Source organism: Ursus arctos, unplaced genomic scaffold (genome assembly GCF_023065955.2).
Source record: "Ursus arctos isolate Adak ecotype North America unplaced genomic scaffold, UrsArc2.0 scaffold_1, whole genome shotgun sequence".
NCBI classification, from domain to species: domain Eukaryota; kingdom Metazoa; phylum Chordata; class Mammalia; order Carnivora; family Ursidae; genus Ursus; species Ursus arctos.
Window position 1 is genome coordinate 46,224,156 of NW_026622763.1, and position 18,756 is coordinate 46,242,911.

At 38.1% G+C, this 18,756-nt stretch overlaps 1 protein-coding gene across 3 annotated transcripts in view; it reads right to left on the minus strand.

The window, feature by feature from the left end:
• Nucleotides 1-3,065: 3,065 nt before the first annotated feature.
• The window catches only part of TTC21B (tetratricopeptide repeat domain 21B), a 72,781-nt gene continuing 57,090 nt past the window's right edge, over nucleotides 3,066-18,756 (minus strand). For 2 of the 3 annotated variants that reach the window (XM_044381520.3, XM_057318275.1), the window contains 5 exons: nucleotides 17,391-17,586; nucleotides 13,596-13,820; nucleotides 8,670-8,790; nucleotides 4,789-4,856; nucleotides 3,066-3,423 (listed from right to left, as the gene is read on the minus strand). In XM_044381520.3, coding sequence (XP_044237455.2) covers nucleotides 3,337-3,423; nucleotides 4,789-4,856; nucleotides 8,670-8,790; nucleotides 13,596-13,820; nucleotides 17,391-17,586 — 697 coding nt within the window. In that variant the 3' untranslated portion in view covers nucleotides 3,066-3,336. Of the gene's footprint in view, nucleotides 3,612-4,788; nucleotides 4,857-8,669; nucleotides 8,791-13,595; nucleotides 13,821-17,390; nucleotides 17,587-18,756 lie in introns of all 3 variants that reach the window. The other variant, XM_026492636.4, reaches the window with a different exon arrangement.

An 18,756-nucleotide genomic window follows, 5' to 3' on the forward strand; every position in this document is an offset into this window, starting at 1 on the left:
AGGAAGGCGGCACTCCACTGTGTCTGCGGAGTATGGGTGGGCTGGCTTCCCTGCACCTCTGCCAACCCCTCATCTACTGCTGTCTCAGCACTCGCACTGCTATACAAGCTGGTCATTTACTGCTGTCTCAGCACCCACACTGCCATACAAGCCGGTTATAAGGCTATTCACTCATCTCCAGTCCCAAACTAAAAGTTTCTGTCAGTCTTAATTGGCCATTTGGTTTCCACAGTGACTCTACTAGCTACTTGTACCCTAATGCAAAGTTCAAAGTAACTTCCTCAGCTGTGCATGCAGAAAACCCTTCCAGAATTGCTCTAGGTTCTTGACTTCTAGGGAAGAAAGCTGTTTCTTCTTGGGACCCAGTTCATCATACTAGCTGGCTTAAGGTCAAAGTGCATTAAGCTTGCAACTGCTTCCCTACCATAAGGGGATGGTATTCTGATCCCAGATGGATAGAAAATTCTTTCATGTTGTACTCCTCTGCTGTCTTTAGCGTACCCCAAACTCTCATCTCACTTGATTCCTTCAACTAGCAGTTCAGAGCAATTTGAGTTCCCACTTTCCTGGACGTGTGATCTTGGGTATGTCACATAAGGCTAGGTCATAAACCATGCCTCAGTGAACAAGACAACATCAGAGACTGGTTAAGTGATAACCAGAGTTTAAAGAGGGTGATATGATACAGCATGGCAGGATGGCTACTTTAGACTGTGGGCCTGGACGTGGACACGGCCTCTGAGGAGGTGACAATACACTAACACCTGAAAGAAAGAAAGAATAAGCCTAGAGCAGGAAGCTTGGAGACAGGAAGCAGGGTAAGGGAGAGGAGAATCCCAGGTCAGAGGAGGCTAGCGCAAAGACAGAGATGGAGGAGAAGAGATTATGCATGTAAAAAGTACAGCACAGTGTTTGGTGGGGGAGGGGGAGGACGGAGGGGTAAAAAGATGGGGTAGGGTGGGGAGGAGGGCGAGCATGAATGAGAACCTGAATCCCGTATGGCTGAGCGGTCTTGGGGAACTCACTTGTCTTCTTTATCTCACCTTGGACTTCATTTTTCTCTTCTGTGAGGGTTTTTCTCAGCTGCAGTTACTACTTGGCCCTGTTCCACTTATAATAATAAGTAGAGCCACCATTCATTAAGAGCCTAAGTGAGTCAGATTCATTACAGGTTTTATGTATGTTCTCTCATTTAATCCTTACAACAACCTGAGGCAGATTACCCTTACGTGCTTCTTTCTGGGCGAGAAAACAGAAGCTCAGAGAACCTACATAACTTGAGGAAGATGAAACATCTAGTAAGTGGTAGAGCCAAATGAAACCCAGGCTGGTCTGACTTCAGATCCATGTACTTACGGCTGCACTCCACCACTCCTCAATTAGACTTGCCTTCGGTAACTTCATGTTTGTAAGAACTGTTCATTCCACTCAGTTCACCTTGTTCCTCATTATTTGACTATCTCTGTGACAGAACACTTAGTTTCTTCTGCTAGCCAGATGTAGACAAGAGAATTTTTTCTTACAGACACAATCTCTCCTACTGATGCAAAATGTCTTAATATAGGAAACAGGGTGTGAGCTTTGAAATTGTCTGGGTCAGTATGGCATCCAGATTCTGACACTTTTTCTGTGACCTTGGGCAAAACATTTAGTTGAAACTCCATCCTCTTCATCTAAAAAATAAGAGTATTATTTCTTTGGAGAGTTGAGTGTGAATTAAAAGACATAAGTAAAGTTCCTAGAATAGTACCTCATAAATGGCAGGTGCAAAATATTCAGTGATTGCTAAAGAAACAAAAACAAACTCCCCATTTTACAGATAGGAAGACTGATGTGAGAGTATTTTGCTGGGAGAAGAATGTTCTACTTTCTCTATCCAACTTCTAGGACTCCAGCATTCTACGATGCAAATTCACTGGAACTACGTAAGGTACTATGTTATATAATATCCTTAACACGTCCATTCAGGCTGAATTACAAAGAAAGAGCTAATCTGCCACAGTTCCAGAATCATAAACAGGGATAATGACACTTATATTCTAGGGTCCTGGTGATCAACTGTAATAAGACATGTGAAAGTGTTCTAACAGATATGAAATGCTTCATAAATGCTCTTAAATACTTTCATGAAATGCCATAAATAAGGTAGGTGACAAAGAATGATTAGAATTTTATGGCGTATAACCGGAATTAAAAGGACTTTGGAAAATTGCAGAAGTAGTCAAAAACAAGAGAATAAAGCTCAAAAAAAAAAATAAGCATAGGACACTTAGTAGCAACAAGTGACTTAAAAATATACTCTGTATTTATTGAAAATGTAAATGAAATAGACCTATTTATGGTATTTTTTTTTAAAGATTTTATTTATTTATTTGACAGAGATAGAGACAGCCAGCGAGAGAGGGAACACAAGCAGGGGGAGCGGGAGAGGAAGAAGCAGGCTCACAGCGGAGGAGCCTGATGTGAGGCTCGATCCCATAACGCTGGGATCACGCCTGAGCCGAAGGCAGACGCTTAACCGCCGTGCCACCCAGGCACCCCTATTTATGATATTTTTAAAGACAACTGAAAAAAGACGTACACAACAAGTCAGAAATAATGCTAACAACTGAGTTAAGATTAGGTTCACTTTAACCTAAAAGGCTGAGAGCCGCTATGCCAGAGGGTGGTAGGCACAGTAAAGAAAGCAGCTGCTTTCACAGGGTGTGTTTGGTGAGGCCCTGCTGACCAAAACTATTCTGTCGCCCTTCCCTGCCAGATGTTACAGTGTCTAAAGTGACATCAAGAGATCTAGTCTTCAGGCTAAGGTAAACTATTCCTATAAGAATTTACCTATTTTAACTGATTTCACATCCAGATTATTTCTTAAGATCACAATGGCATCGAAAGCAGAAAGAATGAGTTCAACAAAGGGAATGGAAGCTCACATTCTTTACTTTCCAAAAAGATTTTTCTAGGAATGTCCCATATTTCAACTACTCATTAACCGTGCAAATTGTTTAGGGGGCTTACCCTGATTTTGCAAAACTTACCATGTCTTTGAGTTCTAGGAGCAATACAAACCATACATTTATAACGTTTTTATTAAAATATACTTTTTTTTCATAAATTTACAAGAAAATTTTCTCAAACCTTTGAAACAACAGAGAACGTTACAAAAAATTCTAACAAAGAGCAACAGCATTTTATATATGTTTCTTGAAATAAACAGGTAATACTCCTTAGAAAAGATATAAGATACTTAAGTACCTTGTATTTAACAAAATATTCTTTATAGAAATGGGTTATAATCTTTATCACAGAGACACCAAACCTGTTCCTAATCAAGAGAGTCACTCAAATAAACCAGCTCCATTGACCTTCTCCATCAGAAGCCCATCCATTTGACATAGCATTTCTCTTTATATACAATAGCAGCCTCTGCTGGAGAAAGAAAGGTACGCTTCTGTTACAAAGTTTCAGCTCACACCTATTCTGAACTCTAAGAATTGATTCATTTCCTGCTTAACCAACAAACTAAATTAAAATACTTTTCAAGGCCTCAATGATGTACGGGCCTTATCAAGTATATCCTTCCTGATTTTTGGATAAGCTGGATGTGCTTCAAGAACCTGCAAAAACAAAAAAACAAAAACAAAACAAAAGCACGAGAACTTGTAATTGATTACTGAGAACTGGAGAGCTACAAAACTTACTGGAAATGAGCATTACAGTCGTACAAATATAACAACACCTCTTAAAGGTGACATCTGAAATGTGACATAACTCATGGTAATAGTAATTAGATGACAACAATAGAATAGAAATACATGTGAGAAATACAACAAATATAATTACTTCCTTAATAGATTAGTTGCAAAAAACAAGTATGTATCAATGATTTGTAGTTAGAAAATTTAGCTATTCATATGATATTTAAAAAACCCTTACAGAGTTATTTTTGACCACGAGCACACATCAGATTTTGAAACATACAAATTTCCAGGCCTACTGAGTCTAGGAGTGGGGAGAGAGTCATTTTTAAAAGAGAATTCCACAAATGGTTCTAATGTATAACCTTGCATTAATGCACAACCTTAACCTTAATGTGAAATACTGCCTTACAGAAAGGTTCAGTAATCAATAGCAATCACTGAAGCCAAGTATTTACTGTAATGATGCTGATACAGCGATCTGGGCTAGAAGACATTACATAATTCTTTTCTAAGGAGCTTTTCTTGGCGTTCCTAACGATGTTTAATATAAGGCCTTATCTGGAACAATGGGGGCAATGCCTTATATATCAATGGGACAATGTAAATGCATATATAAAGAAACTGCAAATTCTAAAAGTGCAACTTAAATATTTGTCACTTTAGTAAGGGATCATTTAGTTAGAGATCAATTACAGAAATGTAATTGAATGACTTCTAAATAATAGAAATACCTCTTATCTCTAATTTCTAATTCTGAATTCTCTACTAACCAGACTTGGACACATTTACAAGAACTTCATTCAGAACAATGGCTTGGAGAATCAGTTTTATTTCACATGCTTCTCCTCTAGCCCTCTGTCTCTAACATGATAGAAACATTTTATTATTGGAGCCCCAATTAAAAACATGTTTGATTTAAATAAACTTTATCATTTGCTCAACTTGGAAAGGTGGTAATCTTTCCCAGATGTATTTGATGAGTCATTTAACCAAAATACAACATCCTCTACCTCTACTCACATACATCTTGAGATGAACTAGAAGTAGGAAATTGTGCAGCTGAAAATTTTAAGAAATCTAAATCGAGTGTTACCTGGTGACATACGTCAATGGCATCCACATATCTTTTTGCTTTTAAGTAATTAAATGCCAGTTTGTACCCTGTTAAGACAAAAAAACCACAATGATGTCGTACTATTTATAGAACACTTGGCTAGCATTATCTTTTTTGCCTCCTCCTTTGTTCGCTTACTCACTGGAGAAGTCTAAGCGAAGGCTGGTGAGCACACTATAAGAGAGAAGTGATGGGACGAAGGGAGAACAGATATAAAAGAAAATGGAGCTGGAAAAAGGACTGCAGTGAATATCCTGCTGGGTTTGAGAAGACTGCCATTCTACAAGAGTGGCTTTTGCAACTTACTAAAAAAGGCCCATTTATTTCAGATTATAGTACAAACTCATCACCAGACAGTAAATAATACCACAGCTATCCATTTATACAGCATAGATTTATTTAGCACTTAACATGTCAGGCTCACTGATCCCTGCGGGCAGGAGGTTTACATTCTATTAGGAAATAAAGTAGGTTATTTAAATAATTATGTAAGTAAGTTACCACTTTCAAAAGTGAGATAAATGCTATGAAAGAAAGGTCCGGGCCAAGATACCTGGAATAAGAAACCTGGATGGGGAGGGGGCGGGTATCAGGCAGTGCTTGCAAACTGAAGGATGAAGCCTGAACTGGGCAAAGGGAACAGAAGCATGAACACTTTTAGGCAGAGGGAACTGCTCAGATAAAGGGCAATGGTAGGAGCCACAGGAACCGGAGAGACCCGGAGTACATGACAGGGCAGAGCAGCTAGGAGAGCGGCTCAGAAGAGGGTAGAGCAGTCATCAGATATTCCACATCAACCATTAGTAACAATTATCACAAGTACTATAAGGAAATGTCACGTTTCAAATATTGACATTTAAAATAAAGTTTTAAGACATTCTTAAAGGATTGCTGTTTTTCTATAAGAACGCTATGAGAGTTAGCAAACAGGAGGAGATAAGAAAGTAACAGTGGCACTGCACTCCACAAATGCGATATGATAATACCATGATGTAAAATAATATGTAATTCATAAATTCAGTATTTCACTTTACCTCTTACAAATATAAATTAGGGAAATCTGAATGCCACTCTTGGGCCCTAATAAAAGTACCAAAGTATTTTTTTTTTTTAATTTCAAACAAGTATTTGAAAAGAATTACTGGCTAATGTAATCACAAGGTAGTAAAAAGTAAGAAATAGGAATTATCTAAAATTCATAATATCTGATATAAACACACATAAACATACATGCCTATAAAACTGTCAAAGACGAAAACCGTAAGTTTCAGAGAGTTAAACTTGGTATCATTACAAAGGAATTGTAAAATGAGCTAAAAATAAAGTTGGTGACATTTAAAAAGGAAAACAATTTAAAATGTCATGCCATGCCAATCATACTTTACATGGAACCTAGAGCCAAAAAACCTGGATTTAAGTTTTGGTTTCTGGCTTCCTGACAAGCTTGGAGACCTTAGCAAGTCAAGTGAGCTGTCAATTTCAAGTTTCCTCATCAGAACCCACCCCCAACTCAGTGCGATTTTAAGATCAAATAAAATATTTTGTTGTGAAATGCTTTTAAAAGTTTTAGAGTGCCACACAAGTATTAGCAATTTAGTCAATACTAAATTGGAAGCATAAAGTTTTTTTGTTTTTTTTGTTTTTTAAAGATTTTATTTATTTATTTGACAGAGACAGCCAGCGAGAGAGGGAACACAGGCAGGGGGAGTGGGAGAGGAAGCAGCAGGCTCCTAGCAGAGGAGCCCGATGTGGGGCTTGATCCCAGAACGCTGGGATCACGCCCTGAGCCGAAGGCAGATGCTCAACGACTGCACCACCCAGGCGCCCCTGGAAGCATAAAGTTTTAATGTTGGAAGAAACTTGATAGATCATCTTGTCTAAAAAATTTGAGAGAGGGAATAAAGGGCCAGAAATGGCAAAGAAAATGTGCACTGCAGCTGCATTACACTTGTCAAGCTTGTAGAAATTCAATGCTATGTAATCAGGGGGGAAAAGGTAGCAGGGGAGGGGAGAGGAGAGAGGAACATGAACACTGTGAACAGTCTAGTGCGTGTCATGTGACCCGAGAATGGGTGCAGAGGGACAGACATACATGTGTTTTCTTCCTGGTGCTTCTCACAGTGACAGTACTCAAGCCTGAAACTTACGGAATGAACATGACCATGATTTGAAGGATTTCCTGACAGCTGAAAAAGTGAAATGCATTGTTAACTTGGCCAGGCAACTGCGGGTGTTAGATGCAATGACGACCTTAAGGAAGAAACTAAAGAATGAATTGAGAGCCTCAGAGAAAACTTACCAATGAGAAGTTGGGGAAATTGATAAAATCATCTATAAAATACACAGATGACACAATGGAAGAACGAATGAGTTGGAATCTCTACATTTGCTGAAGTCTTCCAAGGAACAGAATGTTTAAATAATTTAACTTCTAAATGTATACCTTCTATGGAATAAAGTGTCAAAATTACATATATTTTAAAGACATTAAAGGAATTTTCATTTTACAAGCTGACTTGATTCTGTAGGATACATGATACTTGAGAAGGAAAAATACCATCAACAAAAGGTATTGTATTAGTTCCTGTGCCCTATACTAAGTCTAGTAAAATAACAGACCCCAGAAAAATGCACGGTGGGGGAAGTCCTGAACTAACAGCAGTTAAGGTAAAGAGGACCTATCAGACTGCAAATTAAATCTGAGTCCATACCATGACATGGTTGCTAAAAGGACGGATGCCACCTTAAGGCTGAGTTAATAACTACAAAAATGCCTAATAAAAAAACAACTTGATTATAGATATAATTGCATCTTAAATTATACTCAAGAACTTGTTCATTTCTGGTACAACAGGTCAGGAGGGGCATGGACCAATAAAATGGCCTTTTCCAAACTTATTTGGCCATAAAATCTAACCTCCTCATACTCAACTCTCTTTTCATTTTTTCTTTTTTGTAAAGAAATAACTATTAATATCTCACCAAGTATTCCAAAGCACAGATTGGGAAGCACTATTTTAGCGTTTCCAGGAGATGGCAACAAGGAGGGTGAAAGATTTGGAAGCAAGTCTCAGGAAGAATGGGCAAGTAACTGAGATAGTTTGAAGAGACGCGTTCGGAGAGACAGGACAGAAAGCTGAATTAGACTGCCACACGTGTAAGAAGGAAAGGACTCTGTGGGTTGCTCCAGAGAAGAGACCTGGCCAGTTTCAATGCAGCATATTCCAGCGCAGTACAAAGAAAGGGAAAAACATAGGAATGAGCTGCCTCACAATGTCGGGGGAGGCTAGTCACTAAGTATATTCCAGATGCTGTCTATCTGGTAGGGATGTTGGAGACCACATTCCTTGAGTCTATCACTGGAACAAGTTGATATTTCTAGATGCTCAGGAAAAAAAAAAATTTCCATGGTCATATTATTGGACATTGTCCCCTCTGTGACATCCATGACTATTTACATTAGTGTATAAAGGCACAGAGAAGTCCTGCAGTAAGGAAACCTGCAGACCTTGATTTAATGAAATGTTTTCCTAACTGACCTGACACTGGAACACTTTTCCTCCCCCAGCATTACCATTTGGAAATGGCAGAGGGTTAAGGGAGAGAAAGGGGCAGAATTAGATTAGATGTCCTTTAAGGTGACTGAGGACCAGTTTGAATCTCAGGAAATTATACTTAACAACTATTAAGTTAATAATCTATTATGAATATAAAACTTATTTTTCAGAAAGACTGATAAAGGAAATTGGCTCTTAATGTATATTTTCTTCTTAAAAAGAAATCAAATGCATTTAAATGAAGATTTACAAATAGAACCCAAGTTTCCAGTGAAAACCTAGTATCTAATTTGTTAAACTCACCGACCGCTGGATTTGTCTGACTGCCATGTTTCCAGGCCATCTCATAGTTTAAGGCAGCGTCTGTATATGCTTGCTCTTTTTCCATAATGTACCCCATATATTCATAAGCTTTGCAGCAAGACTGAAGGAAAATGGAAGATACATCAATAGATTAAACTTGATTTTATGGGGTGCTTAGGACTATAGAGGTCAACCACATTAACTCATTTAATTGGCACATAAAACAATGTTTTTCAACCTCAGCTATGCAATCAAATCATCTATGGGACTTAATAAAAGATTCTGATCAAACCTAACTCCCATTCCCCCAGTCAGGAATTGGGGGACGTGCAAGGGAATGTGTATTTTACAGTTTTTATTACAAATAATTTCAAGTTAAAATTAACAGTGCAATGAACCCCATGAGCCTGTATCTTCAACAATTAAATCATGACTAATACTGTTTTAACCTCTACCCCCCGCATACTTGTCCTGTATTAGGAAATAAAAAATTCTCAGATATTGTACCATCTCATTCATAAATATTTTAGTATGCTTCTTTAAATATAAGGACTTCCTTTAAACAGAACCACAGTTTATCATACCAAAAATTTAACAACTCCTTGATATTACTAAATATCCAGTCATTATTCAAATTTCAAATGGATTCAATATAATTTTGTTTTGTTTTTAGTTTGTTAGGATGATGGGCCAAACAAGGCCCACACATTGACTGGCTGAAATGTCTCTCGACTTTCTTTTGATTTAGAGGTTTCCCTTCCATCTCTATGTCTCTTTTCTTGCAGTTAAATGTAGCAAACAAGAATTTTTATCCTCGAGTTTGTCACAGCCCAGATTCAGTTGAGTTCATCCTTGTGGTGCTTATGTAATGTATTCCTATGTCACTGATATCTGGAAATTATAATTAGATCTAGAGGTTTAATTCGATCTCGATCTCTGGGGAGAGAGGTGAAAGGAGTTCATGGGTTAGTGCCCTGCTGAGCCACAATGGAGCCTGAGGCAAAAGGAAAAATGCACAACTCTGTATACATGTTTTTGTGATTTTTTTTAATTGCTAATTTTTTCTCAAGCATTAATTTTTACAAATCAAACTGAAAAGTGGGGATATTGAAACTCACATTTTAACTTTGAATATTTTCTTTATACCCAAACAAAATTTATGTTATTTTCCTGACTTTAATGGGAGTAAATATGTCAATAATATTTTCATTAAAATGAAAAATACATAAAAACATAGATATGGAGGCATACATTTTCCCTTTTGTTTCAGGCTTCAATACCGCTCAGCACCACACTGGCAGATGCTATTGATTTAACATTTTGATATTTTGGTTTAAAAAATATTGCATTAACTTATTTATAATAATCTTTTATTACAATTTATTATAATAATCTATAATAATCTTGATTAAATTATTTTTATCTACAGTGGACTGAATGTTTAAAAAATTCATATGTTGAAACCCTCACCTCCAGTGTGCTGGTACCAGGAGATGGGATCTTTGCAAAGGAATTAGGTCAGGAGGATGGAGCTCTCATGAGTGGGACCAGTGTCCTTATGAAAGAGACCCCAGCCAATTCTTCGCCCTCTCCTTCCACCGTGGGAGGATACAACAATAAGCTGGCGGTCTGCAACCCAGAAGAGAGCCCTCACCAGCACTGAACCACACTGGCACCCTGATCTCAGACTTCCAGTCTCTAGAACTGGGAGAAACCAATTTCTGATTATAAGGCACCCTGTCTATAGCACTTTGTTATAGTAGCACCAGCTGCTGAAGATAATTCCTGACACTTAAAGTGCCCTTTTAAATTCTGGACCCAAGTGAGGGTGTGAGACTTGCTCACCCCAGTCTGGCCCCGTCACAGATGGCGTGTTCTTCCCTCAGGAGGCACATAATATCAGATTCTTTTTTTATGATGTTATAACCATTCATTAATTTATCAGGGATGGGAAATGGTGATAGTCTATCACTCTTTCTTCATTTATTAGCTGGAAAACATCTATCATGAGAAATGTCTCCTTTTATGCTACACTGTTACACAGTAGTATAGTTCACACAGATAAGTGCATAATGCCTTCCCTTTATTTGCTGGCTTTAGAAATAACAGTTCATCAGCATATTTCATTGGTGACCAATTAGGGTTTTTTTTTCTTTTTGGATCTTTGTAAACTCATGGATTTAAACTTATTTGGTGTGTTTCAATCCACTGCAGTTACTATTCTTACTGATAGTTAATGTGTTCCAACTTTGGCTAGTGTGAGTGTCTTCAAGTTGGCTCCTGAGTCCTTGACATGACTCTAATCATCTTCGATAGCTTCCTTGCCATCTGGTAGGACAAGATGGTCTAGTATCATCTTGTACATTTCTGTCCCAGATCTGGATGATCTCCATCTTTTAATTATACAATTCAAGGTTTCTAAGCTCTAGTTCCTGAATCTCAGGCTTCCAATATTGACATGTCTAATCAGCCAAACTGGCGCTTCTAAAGTAGCCCTCGTGTTCAACCTGCAATATATCGCTGTCAGTGTTCTGGCAAACTGAAACGCTATCTGTACTGAAGCCTTAATTCCCACGTAATCTTGCTTAATCCTAGACTAGGCATGGAAGGGTCAGCTGTCTGACAGTTTACATTTTTCTTTTTCCTTTTTTTCTTTTATTGAAGTACAGTCGACATACAATGTTACATTAGTTTTAGGTGTACAACAGAGTGATTTAACAAGTCTATACCTTATGCTACGCTCATCACAAGTGTAGTAGCTACCATCTGTTACCATACAATGCTCTTACAGTATCACATATTCCTTATGCTGTTACCTTTCGTCCCCATGACTTATTCACCCCATAATGAGAAGTCTGTATCTCCCATTTCTCTTCACCCATTTTGCTCATCCCCCTACTCCTCAGCCCTCTGGCCACCATTAGTTTGTTCTTTGAATTTATGAGCCTGTTTTTTGTTTGTTTGTTTAGATTTCACATGTAAGTGAAATCATATGGTGTCTTTCTCTGTCTGACTTATTTCCCTTAGCGTAATAACCCCAGGGCCATCCATGTTGTCACAAATGGCAAGGACTAATTCTGTTTTATGGCTGAGAAATATTCCATTGTATATATATGCCACATCTTCTTTAATCATTCATCTATCGATGTACACTTGGGTCACTTCTTTTTTTTTTGTTTTAAGATTTACTTATTTTAGAGAGAGAGACAGAGCATGAGCGGGGGGAGGGACAGAGGGTCTAGAGGGAGAGAGAGAGAGAGAAGCAGACTCCCTGCTAAGCACGGAGCCAGACGTGGGGCTTGATCTCAAGACCCTAAGATCATGACCTGAGCCAAAATCAAGAGCTGGATGCTTAACTGACTGAGCCACCCAGGTGCCCCACATCTGGGTTGCTTCTGTATCTCAGCTATCGTAAATAATGCTGCAATAAACATGGGAACGCATATGTCTTTTTGAATTAGTACTTCCATTTTCCCTAACGAAAAAATTCCCAGTAGTGGAATTATTGAATCATATGGTATTTCTGTTTTCAATATTTTGGGGAACATCCATACAGTTTTCCATAGTGACTGCTCCAATACACGTTCCCGCAAACTGCACAAGAGTTTCCTTCTCTCTACATACTTGCCAACGCTTGTTACCTCGTCTTTTCGATTCTAGCCATTGTCACAAGTATAAAGTAATATTTCATCTTGGTTTTGATTTGCATTTCCCTGATGTTGAGCATCTTTTCGTGTGGCTATCAGCCACCTGTAGGTCTTCTTTGGGAAAATGTCTATTCAGGTCCTCTGCCCATTTTGAAATTGGATTATTTGGAGGTTTCTTGGTGTTGAGTTGTACGACTTCTCTATATCTTTGGATAGTAATCTCTTATTAAATATATCATTGCAAATATCTTCTCACACACATAGGTTGCCTTTTTGTTTGTTGATGGTTTCCTTCTCTGGGCACAAGCTTTTTATTTTGTCGTAATCCCAATAGTTTATTTTCATTTTGTTTCCCTTGCCTGAGGGGGTCCAGAAGTTTAGATTTTTCAAAACCTATTAGTGAGAATCTGTTTTTCAAGGACAATTTGACTTAAAATTAGATGTACAGACTATAAGTTGATAAATGGCTTGATGTTTTAGGTTTTTAAATTTCCTAAGAAAGTAATTTAATAGCATTAGATGATAACTCTTTAAAAAACAAAAGATCCACTTTGTAATCTAATTTGCTGAGAGTAAAACAGATTTACTATGATTAAAATTTTGAAGTAATTGCTATGAATCTGTAAAGATAAATATCCTCAAGTTTCTAAGTTGAGTACAATTCTTTCTCAACAAATACTAACGAATTCTTAACTTAAAAAATGATATAAGAAGACCTTCTTTTTTTGTGACTAAACACAAAAATGCACTGTTACTAAAAGGCCTTGGATTTCTACAGACTTGAAGATTTTCAATTTCATACCTAAAGATAAGGACTTTTTAATAAACAAATTAAATGCCGAAAAGACTTTTACCCACAAAATATATTATGCATAGTGGATTCTAATAATGTGAGAACAACATGCAGCTGCAGAAAATTCATCTAGAGTATTTCTTAATACGAGGGACAGACGTCCGCAATTAACGTTCTTCTGCAATTTTCATTAGATCTGGGATGAGCTGGATAATCAGAGGCAAATGCTTGACATTCCACAAACACTTTCCATAAGTGGGGCATACCACAGCTGAAACTTGAAACTGCATAAATCTCTATCTTCCTTTATTTTCAAGAGCAAATGGCGTCTTTCTTCTTATTAATGTTATTTCCTGATGGTGGTAAGAATAAACATTTCATTTTCAAAAAACACACAAGAACCCTTAGAAATGGACCCACATTCTATAATAACCTACGACAGAAAACCTTCACACTGCAGGGTAACAGTTATTTTCAGTCACCTACCCTATTATGACGCAGGCACCGTTTCAGCAGCTCTTCTGCCATGTCGTATTTTGCTGATTGAATATAAATATCAGCAAGCAGCAGCCAACTCTTCTCAAAGTCCTCGGCATCAATTGGATTCCAGTTCATTTTTGCAATCCGCTTCAGCTGGTTTCTGGCTCGTGGTGTCTGTTTCAAGATCATATAAACTGTTGCCATTCCCAAAAGTGCTGGAATATGATCCTTCTGTAAGAACGCAAAACTTCAGACCCCCAGATCAGCAAACAAAGATGCCCTATGTTTAAAAGGAAACATGGCTAGTAGCAAAGGTTCCACAACAGGAGAAGTGGCCGGTGGACTCTGTATCTGGCTCCACACAGGTAACTGCGATATGGTCATTATTTAATACCCCAATTAATCTCATGCTGCCATGAAGAAACTTGGTCAGGCACCACCTGGTCAAAATAATCCAATAAATACGCAGATGCCATAACCACACGATTCAGACAATTAGGGCGACTTGATCTTTAATGGGACTGACTAGCTATTATGGTTTTATAGAGAAACAGAAAAAAACAAAATTCTATTTTAATATAATCCTAATCGAACATTTGTGTTTCAGATGCAGCATTTTGGCTCCTTAGTTCTTTTACTTATAAAACAAGAATGAGATTGATTAACCTGCAAATGATATTCCTTACCCACATGACCTTCTATGGACTTCTCTATATTGACTTTTTATCAATACTGACTTCTATTGCTCCTTTTCCCTTCCTTCTTGTTTTATTCAAAAGTCTTTTCACCCAATAAAGTTTGACCAATGAAATATTATAAACAAGGCATGCGATTAATTCATCACTTGGAAATTATATGAAATAAACTCATGCCTTAAAATAGTCTTTTAAACTTAGAGTCTGTAGCTTTTTGATAGCGTCTGTAAAACACAATGTTCTTTTAGAGAGAGTTCGATGTCAGAAACTCTGTGAAACCAAAAAACTAATAAGAATTGGTATAAAATGGGAGCTATTGGTGATCTACCCAGGAAACCAACTTACCTAAGCAATATGTGTATATCCCTGACAAAGCTAGGGTGGCTTCTTACATTTCAGCAGAAGGATTGTGATGTTTTTATAAAGAGAAAGGCTTCAGGTTAAAATACAAATAAAGGATGGGCAACTGTGATAGAGTTAAAATATCGAGACTATAATAAAGGGGCACTGTGAGACAGCAAGCTTGGGTAACCAATAAAGACCACTCAGAAGGAGAGTGGTTTGTTCATTGTCCAACACTGAACATGGTTGGAAGTCAGAAACAACCCTGGAATAGAGGAGGATAATTACTTAGAGCTCAATGAAAATAATTTTTTGGGAGATAAAACTTCTTTGGTTGTAATTCTATGCCTACCAACAAACTTCCAATATGTAATCTGTCCTCCTAATTAAGGAATGGCAAAAAGGTTTGAGTGCCAAATCCAGCCAATTGGTAGTAGATTCTGGAGACACAAGGGGTTTATTATTAATTACTGAGCACCCCTGCCCCCTGCCTCCTCCCATAGAAAGGAAAGAAAGCAAAGGCCTGCTCTGAATTTGTTAGCCAGGTCCTAGGACATTCTAAGCCAAGAAGAGTCTCATAAAAATGTCCAGATCTAGTCACATGCTAAAAATATCCCACACTATACATTTAAAAATAAGCTCTCTGTTTTTAAAATCACACACCTTGAGTTTGATTAGAATTAATCAATTCCTCACAGCTTGATCACTACTGAATGAACTCAAGAATAGTTTTTAAAAGTATAAACCTGAGTTCTAAATCCACGTGTCTTTTCTGGTGCAGACATCCTACGGTGTTCAGCTGGCTTTCCTCTGTCTTTGTCAGTCACTCTGAGCTGCAACAACTTGAGATCACAGAGGACAATACAGCCATGTTATAAACAACAAGGTGACAGGATGATCATAAGCAGGTGGAAACACTTTGCTTGGGTGTAATGTATCTGGTGCTGCTTCCTCCCCTGACTTCCTGTCACGTGACTCTTTTTCAATCAATCTGAATGCCACATAGTGTGAATATACAGGATGCTTCCTTGCCTCCTTGCCTGTGTTCTCTGCCTGTGAAAATGCAGTTTATTGAGGTTCTTCTTAAATCATACTTCTCCACGAAAGAGCCTCCCCACTCTCCTAATATTATTTCCTACAGTACTTTTACCTGCAGCTCTAGAATGGAATGTAATAGATTTTGGTTTCTACACAGTACGCTTTGTCTCATCTTCCCTGGATTATGATAAACTTGACAGAAGAGACCGTCCTTGGTTTTTTCTTTGTGATTCCTGCTGTGCCTAGTACCCACTGGCTGCTTAATGGATATTCATTTTATTTATATATATATATATATATATATATATATATATATATATATATATATATATATATATAAATCATTTATATATGTGTGTATATATATATATGAATAAATATATAGCTTATGAGTTAAAAGGAAAAAATGCAGGATAAAACTCATTGTTTCTGAAACTTCAGTTCATGCATCAGTCTTTGGCTGGTATGGTCAGTAGACAGATTTGAGGATAGCATATTACTAATCACGTAAGTAAGAATGGTAAAAATAAAGCAGTCTCACCAACATAAAAACCTGGTATTTCTAGGAAACAGCCGTGATGTCACTCACGGCTTTTGGTGTTCTCTCAAACCTCACACTTTAAGCTCTCTCTCCTACTTCAGGTCTCCATTTGTCAGCCACTGTCATCTACCTGCCGCCACGTGGCCCACCCCCTGAGAACACTACTTCACGGGCAGAAGGGCGCAGCTCTAGGAGGTCACTGCTGCTGGTGCTACCTTGCTGTGTAGTTCCAAGGTGGCTTACAGTGGTAATAAAATGCCATTTAGGATACTTGTTCCCAAATGGCAACAGGAGCTGTAGGTTCCCCAAAGCTCTCCCAGGTCCTGGGAGGCAGGAAAGGGGCCCCTGTAGGGAGTTTTTGGTAGCTTACTGCTACCACTGTGACCACTGAACCACAAGGAAACACAGCAAAGTTCCGTATATCCTCTGAGAGACACGCATTTTGAATTTTCGGTGGCCTGCAACACTACTGAGTGGAAGAACATGAAACCCAATGAGTATGTTTAGAACCAGCTACCACCCACTGCTGATGGGGTGGGCGCCTGGAATCCCTGCCTTCCTATCAAGCAGTTGAAGAAATACAGCACTATGTGAGGGAAGGAAAAACACAGCGCCCAGAGAGTGAGAAGGTGGATCTGAATGAGTTGAAAAGAGAAGAAAGCCTTTGCTCTAATTAGTATTATTGTTGTTTCTACTATTATTATTGCAGGGGGTTATTTCAGGGTTGCTAAAAAACACCACCATTATTTGCATGACTGAATTATAAGCTGTCAGTACCGATCCCATTTAGCCTTAGAGTTGGAAACACTTCAAGTCTGCCTAAGTGAAAAGGTGAGCTATCAAGGTAGCCAGGTGTTTATTTTCACTTAGTCACTTAAGTGAAACAACACAGAAATTCTCCAGACAATAAAGCCATTCCTTTGAGAGTTAATTGATGCCCTTTTGAAGAATTTCCTTTCTCTAGAATTTACCATTCTAATAGAAAAAATATATCAACAGCATATCAAAATAACAAAATAGTATCTTCTAGAAATGAAGGTATATTATGTAGAATTATGCCAAGCTATCAAGGCAATTTTTCCTTGTAATTAAGTCAATCTTCAGAAAATACCCAGCTAATTGAAATACATACATCTATACTGCCAAGGAAAGAGAATAAAGAGCTGAAAAACAAAACCTACTGACCTCAGATGTTGCTATTTCGGTGAAGGTATTCAATGCTTGCTCAACGTTAGACTTCTGTTTGGTAGCGACCAGGCAATAGTTTTCCATGATGCGAAGCTGCACGTGACCCTGAATGGTCTGCGGTTTTAGTTCTTTAAGGAGCTTTTCTGCTGTTCTCACTGCTAACTGCACAGACTCCTGCTTCTCACTTGAATTACTGGATACAATTAAAAATTAATCTCTTATGTCTATTACTCATGAAGTAAAATTCATTGAGATTAGAATGAGCCCTGGGGCACACTGGTTTCTTTTCTGTCACTAATTTGAAGTAATCCTCTCGCAGAATAGCACTCATTCTCTTCTAATACAAAGCGAACCACAGTTATAATGCATTACATTTAAACAAAATTAATATAGCTTTAATAAAACACCATTAAACATTTCTTCACTTTAGACTGAAGACAAAAATTGGACAGTATCTACGTGTGGTAAGTGTGTTCATTTCTGCTAATATAAAACTAGAATTCAGGATAAATAGGATCATATAATTACCAAGTGGCAGATCTACACAGAAGATGAAAGGAAAGAAAGGAGGGGGTAAAAAGTAACTGACCTTGCTGAAGCACCCACTATGTGCCAAGCACCACAGTATTTTTAGCGGCCTATCTGACTCTCAGAAAAGAAGCTACATATCTGGGGCGCCTGGGCGGCTCAGACGGTGAATCATCTGCCTTCCACTCAGGTCTCGATCCCACTGGGATGGAGCTGGCACCATGGTATCATCCACTCGCTGCTCAGCAGGGAGCCTGCTTCTCCCTCTGCCCCTCCCCCCACCCTGCTCGTACATTCTCTCTCTCTCTAATAAATAAATAAAATCCTAAAAAAAAGAAACAATATATCTGTCAAAAGGTTATAAATTTCAAATGCAATAATTTGAATATGTAATATCAATTTTATTTTAAAAAATATCTAAATCAATTAATAAAAGGAAACTAAATTCTCAAAGCCCAATCACTAAAGCCATTGGTCTTTTTCTCAGGCTTTAGGCTTTATCTTCTCTAAAACACTTCACGTTGTTAGCTACCTTCTTCAAAGTTCCCCTCCTTCGCCTTCCGTAACATTACACAGTTTGGGGTCTCTTTCTACCACACTGATTGCCCTTTTCTGACATCCCTTCCCCCTCCCATCCCCTCAAACGTCAGCATGCCCAAAATTTAGTTCTCAAACTTCTGTCATTGCATTCTATTTGCAAAGAGGTCATTCACTGGGCTCCAACTGTCTACTCTGAGCATCCGTCGTCCCCCAAACCTCTTATCTCTAGCTGTGACCTCCCTCTTGAGTTCTCGTTTTCAAATAGTTTTCAACTATTTGCTAGAGATTTCCAGGA